The sequence below is a fragment of the Micromys minutus genome (assembly GCF_963924665.1).
Source record: "Micromys minutus genome assembly, chromosome: 10".
Taxonomy (NCBI): domain Eukaryota; kingdom Metazoa; phylum Chordata; class Mammalia; order Rodentia; family Muridae; genus Micromys; species Micromys minutus.
In genome coordinates, this window is record NC_137979.1 from 46,928,275 (window position 1) to 46,935,395 (window position 7,121).

The 7,121-nt window shown below is 47.2% G+C and overlaps 1 protein-coding gene across 1 annotated transcript; it reads left to right on the forward strand.

Moving 5' to 3' along the window:
* Positions 1-3,306: 3,306 nt before the first annotated feature.
* Positions 3,307-3,729, forward strand: GAST (gastrin; the record flags this gene model as incomplete). The annotated part of the gene is made up of 2 exons (XM_080922448.1): positions 3,307-3,517; positions 3,629-3,729. 2 exons carry the CDS (start codon positions 3,307-3,309, stop codon positions 3,727-3,729), a joined length of 312 nt encoding a protein of 103 aa, XP_080778574.1.
* Between the last annotated feature and the right edge of the window lie 3,392 nt (positions 3,730-7,121).

Consider the following 7,121-nt stretch of genomic DNA (forward strand, 5'->3'; position numbering starts at 1 on the left):
GCTGCTGTTTATAATAATTGCCATCCTTCTAGCTGGGGGAAGAACAGCCAGGGGGCATAACCTGATCCACAGGCAGAAATCAACCTAGCTCTCTGGGAAGCTTGTAATTTCCGGTTACCATAGCAACACCAGCATCTCCATCCCCCAGGACATGAGAAGAGCTGCTCTCACCCCGTCCTTCCTCCCAACCCCCTCCAATACCTTCTATCTCTGAGATTTTTTTTGTGATTCAATTAATTATTGTCAATGCCTGCACTGCATTTTGTCTTTTTCCCCCCTTTGCTGAGTCACCGTGTCCTGCTCTGGATTAGAGTGGTTATTCACTAGAACATTTGGGTGCTGGTTGCCATGGTCACAGTGCAGCCTGCATCCTACATCACCTGTTAATTCTCAGCAAGGCTGGCTGCGAGCGTGGGTACCACTGCCCTTATACAAGACCCAAGGGACATCAAAGCTCCTAGAGACAGGAAGGGGGCCAATGACGCATGAATGAGAACAAATGTCTCCTCTCAGTTATGAAAAAAATAAAAAAGCAACCTAGAGATTGTTATAACCTTGCAAACCACATTCAGGAAGGAGTTTATCAAATAAACCAAGAGATGTATCATTTTTCTTTCCTGGTTACATATTTGAAAAAAAAAATGCCTTTGTTCACTAACCATTTTAAGATGTAATTTTTTGTTGCAAAATTATGAATTGTTTATGCAAATAACGATCTACCCCTGAAAGCAAAGTGGAAGACTCTTGAAATACAAGGCCCTCAAAGACCTGGCTCCGGGTAGGGGACTGACAAGGGGTCTGATTAGGCAGCAAACCCAGCGGGAGGGTACAAGAGTGTTGGGCAGATCCAGCCCAATTTAGAGGACATAGACAGGAGATGCTGAGGGTTTTCCACAGTAACAGGAGCATGAAAGGATTCCAAGGCAACCAACATGACACTCTCAACAGAAAGAACAAGCCCATCAGCCCATGGCCCATTGCTCCTGATAGCCATGACATATCCTGTTTGCAAAGTCCAATGGAGGGGACAGGGATCAATAAGTCACCGTGCATTTGCACACTACCTGTCCATCAAGCATCAACATATGAGCACCTTTGAATCTTAGGTCATTTGGTTCCCATTCATTCTTCTTCCCTCTCCTCTCTGCCCCTCCCCTAGTCCAATAGAAGACTAGGGGGCCTGTGGCCCAAGGGATACAGGAGAATGAGCTACTCTGGAACACAGGCAGTCTGTCACCTGTCTTTCACCTCCCAGTTTCAGCCCTTCCCTTTCCCCATATCCTGAATAAATAACTGATTGACAGTTCTGTGGTGGGTGGGGCAGAGTGACAGATTGTACCTACACCCTACCCCCATTTCCCTTGCGGTAGAGAGTCTGGCCTCACCTGGAAGGAGGGTTTGGGAGGACTTTATAAGGCAGGCCTGGAGCAGCATGCTGAGCAGAGCTGACCCAAAGCCACAACTGCTAACCATTCCCCCGAGCTCTGCAGGTGAGAAATCGGGAAGGGAAGGGAAGGGAAGGGAAGGGAAGGGAAGGGAAGGGAAGGGAAGGGAAGGGAAGGGAAGGGAAGGGGAAGGGGAAGGGGAAGGGAATTGGTAAGCCCCCTTCCTATAGAGGCTCCAGGCCATGGTGTTCCCCCAATGAGGCCCTTCGCTTAGCCTAGTGGAATTGAGTCTCAGCTCTAAGGCCACACTGTTGTCCTTGATTCCCACCTACCTTTCTGTTTCACTCAGGACCCTGCCATGATCCTGGGGCTCCTGCCAGCCAGGGAGACAAGCAAGGGAGGGCTTTTCCCCATTGTTAAGATGAGAAAACCGAGGTCCAGAGGCTAGATATTCCTAGACTTTAGTAGGCAGTGATAAGATGGATCACATCTCAAGCCCTTTCCTAGGTCAGCACTTTCTAAAAGAACATTCTGTGATAACGAGAATGCTTTAAATCCTCACTTTCCTATATAGCAGCCACTAGGCACATGGGTACTTATCATCTGGCTAGTTCAAAGGTAGAAAAATTGTACAGAAACTCATCCAAATCTAAGGAGCCGCACATAGCTAGTGACTGCCTTATTTATCAAGCTGCGTGGCTCATTGGACAGGATGACTCTCTATAGCATTAACTTTTTTTCTATTCCTTTCAGTCATTCTTTCTTCTTGGTAGGGAACCACTCGAGCCCAGATTTACTTAGCGCTCGCAGAGCCTTAAATGTGAGGTCCTCCTGCTTCAGCTTCCCAAGTACTGAGACAGAAATGGGAACCAGCATATCCAGCTGCAATTTTTCAACATTTCTTTTATTGGCCACAAATATTTCCCTCCCACAGAAAATATAATCTAGAAATTTTGTCATAAAATCTAATATTTTAAAGGGTTTTTTGTTTGTTTGTTTGTTTTTGTTTTTTGAGACATGGTTTCTCTAGTACCACCCTGCCTGTCCTGGAACTACCTCTCTATATAGACCAGGCTGGCCTTGAATTCAAAGATCCGGTCTGCCTCTGCCTCCTGAGTGCCGGGATTAAAAGCATGTGCCACCACACCCAGCTTCTAATATCTTTTAATACGCATTTTTCTTATGGGGGAAAGGTTTTGTTTTTTTTTTAAGCAAAAACAAAAACAAAACAGAAAATATCAAGTCCAAAGAACAGGTAAGGCTTGGTTGGAACTTGATGTTTGCTGGTCAATGCTGTAGTTTCTCCAGACTTGATTCACCCCCCTGCTTAGCTGGAAATGCTGGGTTTAATTTTTTTCCCCTTAGCTGCATAAGTAGTTTCAGGCCCTTCATCATCTAAACACAGTGGGGGCCTCTCTTCCAAGGTTGCCTAGCAACCATGTTGCCCAGCCCTTGATGGACGTGCTGGTGGTCTCCAAGTGACAGTGTATGATCTATAACATCCTTTAGCATCAGTGCATCTTTGTTGTTGCTCTTTAAAAATTACTTTAAGTTCTAAGAGTCACTGGACGTAGCCTCATCTGGCAGAACAGTCTAGAAAACACTGCTCTATGGCTATTGTGGGCTTTTTGCATTTGAAATTATGTGTGTGCTCGAATTGTGTATGTGTGCGTTTGTGCGTGCACACACACATTTTAGTGGCAATGCCAGGGCCTGTATGGACATCAGAGGAAGTCTATCGCTCTACACCTTATTCCATTGAGACTGGACAGCCCCTATTCCCCCACCTCCCCTCCTCTACCTCTTCCTCTCCCTCTTTCTGTAGCTAGGCAGCTTAGACCCCATCTGGTCTAGTCCTTTACCTCTGGGACTATGGAATAACCTCAACTTGAAGCTCAGTTCTCTTTCCTTCTCAGACAAGATGCCTCGGCTGTGTGTGTGCACACTGGTCCTAGTGCTGGCTCTAGCTACCTTCTCAGAAGCTTCTTGGAAACCCTGCTCCCAGCTGCAGGATGCATCCTCTGGACCAGGGTCCAATGGGGGCCTGGAACAGCAGCAGCTGGACAAGGTGGGCCCAGCCTCTCACCATCGAAGACAGCTGGGGCCTCAGGGGACTCAGCACTTCATAGCAGGTAATAGCTGCTGACCCAGGTAGCTTTGGCTATGGTTCCCCCAAACTGACCCCACAGTTCCTTGAGACTTGGCCTTCTTCTCTCCATTCTTACCTCCTGTCACCTCCTCAGACCTGTCCAAGATGCAGAGACCACGAATGGAGGAAGAAGAGGAGGCATACGAATGGATGGACTTTGGCCGCCGCAGCGCTGAGGAAGAGCAGTATAACTAGCAACGCTCTTCCAGAGCCCAGCCATCTCCAGCCATCCCCAGCTCAGTCCTTACAAAACATATTCAAAATAAACTATCTTCCAATGTATCCCTGAGGCATGTCATGTGCTTGACTGGAGAGGGGTTGAGGCAGGAGGGAGAGTTGAGTACACCTTAGAGGCAGACCAGATAGTAGCATTACTGGAGAATCTATCTGGGTCGGGGTGGATGGTCAGAGGTTAATCAGTTAAGCTTACTGCTCCTTCAGGGGGTTCTGGTTCAGTTCCTAGCACCCATATTGGGCTGCTCACAGCTGCCTATAAGTAAGTCCAGTTCCAGGAAATCCAACCCTCTTCTCACCTCCTTGGACGTTTCGTTTGCACTCACAAGCACATAGACCTGTAACACCTAATTTCAAATAAAATTATATATATATATATATATATATATATATATACATATATATATATATATATATATAGAGAGAGAGAGAGGTGTGTGTGTGTGTGTGTGTGTGTGTGTGTGTGTGTGTGTGTCACTCTTGGAACCTTCCCAGGCTCCCATTCCATTTACAATGAGGCCATGACTCCATTCTAAATCCTTGTGCCAGCTCAGCTGCCTTCTTCCCATCCCAGGAATCCAGTCTTTTCCTTCCCCTTCCTTTCCTCACACAGACACGTTATGATATTTCCTGCTCCTTTGTCCTTGGTGTTCCCAGCTCCTGGGATGTTCTTTTCTCTCTGCCCAAACATGACAGGCTCTCTTTCCTTCTTGAGGTCCCCCTGGAAGACTTGCCCTTTCTGTTCCTCATCCTTCAAACAAATTTCAGGTGTGTAGTTGGTTTCTGGCCCACTTGCATCTATCTTCTCATCCAGATGGAAAACGAAGCATGGGACGGGTACCCAGAGGATGAGAGTGTTCATTGCACTTTTAGAGAGACATGGCTGTAGACCATTGTTTTGGCCAAACTGGACAGAGACAAGTTGAAAGATAAGTTTCGGTGCCTCTCACCCCTAGAATGGACTCTGAGGCATTCCCTACTGTCTCCCATACTTCCCCAGCAGGGCTCCTCGGTTTCCGCATCAATAGTTTGTTCAGTGACATTCTCTATTGGCTTCCTCCCCGCTTCCAAATCTCAAATCCTTACTTCTATTGGGGTGTCTGTGGTTCTTTGGGACCACCACCCAAAGAAAATGCCTGGAATCCTGGCTTCAACACAGCACAATGGGCTAAACAAGAGCACAAGCAAGTCTCTACTGAAGTCCCAGGGGAAAGGGAGGGGGGCTGTGACACTTCGGGTGGAATACTGAGAGGTTAACCTGCAACTGGCAGCCTTCTCTAAGACTGGAAGAGCCTCTGCCTTTCTGGAGGTGAGTAGCTTCCCTTGTACTGGAGACCTCCCAGAGGCAGACCCTTCAGAAGATGATATGTCTCCAAAGGTCTGAGCCTGACTCCTTCAGGGGTTCTAAACCAGAAACTAAGACCAAACCTGAGCATGTGGGGAAGCATTGTCCTGGATAGGGGAGAAAGGCCTACTCACTTCAAAATTTAGCAAGATCTGAGTAAACTAGAGAGATGCACCAGGAGGAGCTGGATGAACACACAGGGTAGTGGACGTCTGAGGCTATAGACCACTGCAGCGAACCTAAGCAAGTGAAGCAGATGCGGGCTCAAGATCTGGACAACATCTTCTTGGGACTTGAGATGTCATCCTTGAAAGGACACCTAGAGCCACTACTTGTGTCTCCACGGACAACCTTCTTGTAGCTTGGACAAACAATGCTCTACAGGACCTGCACTGCAGATGTTAAATTGTCTCAGGGGAGTATGGAGAAGGGGTCAAAAGGCTCAGAGGTGGGCATGAGAAAATAGAATTACTGTGTAAGACAAAGGAATCTGCCAGGGCATGGAGTGTTCTGCTAGGAACATAGTAATGCTGTGGAGAGGGAAGGGAAGCACCACTGAGAAGCTGTCGCCTCTTGGTTTCTGGAGAACCGTAAGTCTGAGACCCACATGTTGCCAGAGTTGGTTCCTTCTTGATGTCATAGGGTGTGTGCTGTAATCTGTGTGACTGATGTTCTTAGTAAACAGCACACACACGCCATTGTAATTAATTACATCTGCATTGGTCCTATTACAAAAGCCTCATTCTGAGATATTGGGATTAGATCTGCACAGAAATTGGAGAGGAGTTACTGGGCATGGTGGCTCACACCCGCAACCCCAACATTCCAGTACATGAGGCAGGAGAATTGCTCTGAATTCAAGGCCAGTCTAGGATATAGAGTAAGACCTGCTCAACACACAAACTAAGTGCTAGAGATGGATCAGCAGTTAAAGAATACAGACTGTTCTTCCCGAGAACCTGGGTTTGGTTCCCAGGACCCACATCTTGTGTCATGACTACCTATAACTGCAGATCCAGAGAATCTGACACTCTTGTGACTTCTGGTGGCACCCACATGCACATGGTATCCTTACATATGCACAGATAAAACCCTCATACATATAAAATACATTTAAAATTTTTCAAAGATCTAGGCCATGGTTAATGGAAGAGCTGCTCCTGTAGACTTAGCCTAGTTGGTGCTTTAGGGATGGGAAGGGTACCAAATGGCCATGAAACAGTGTAGTATTACCATCCCTAACAAGGTAGACTTTATTGTCACAGAAAAGCTAAACCAAAGGGAGCAAGCAGGGCTTCCAGACTGGACTATGGTCGCTTCCACCATGGTGATTCAGTACATCAACGATGAAGAACAGAGGAGCCAACGGCTGATGCCAGCTGCTGAAATGGGAAACCATAATCCTTTGCCTGGCTTCCAAATCCACTTGGGTTCCCAAAACAGCTACCGATCAGGGTGTTGCATGCTGGGAAAGGAGCCCCACGCAGAGTTCAGAAGTTAAGCTATTGAGCACAGGGCCCGAGCCAACACTTACCCCAAAGACCCAGAAGGTCATGGTGTCAGAGTATAGAAGGGTGGCACAAAGAAGCCTGTGGAGCTCCACACAAGTGTCTCACCGAAGGTGCAGGGAGTCCTTAGGCATACCTTGTAATTTCTTAGTCTAGGAATGTATAATGACAAATAAACATGACGCTGGCAGAGTCTCCATCTTAATTCCCTGTGGTGAGGAGTAAGAATCAGATGGCGGGAAAACAAAGTGCAAGCCCCTGGAGTCTCCCTACTGCTCACAATATCGTATGTGGAATAGCAGAGACTCATCCTTGAAGACTTAAGAGGGACCCAGTGTTGGCGTTGGTGGGAGACAGAGGCAGGCAAATCTCTGGGTTCAAGGCCAGCCTGGTCTATGGAGAGAGCTCCAGTACATCCAGGTCCACACACAAAAACCCTGTCTTGGAAAACAAAACAAAGACTTAAAAGAGACAGGAGTGAAGTACCCAAGTACAGCCCA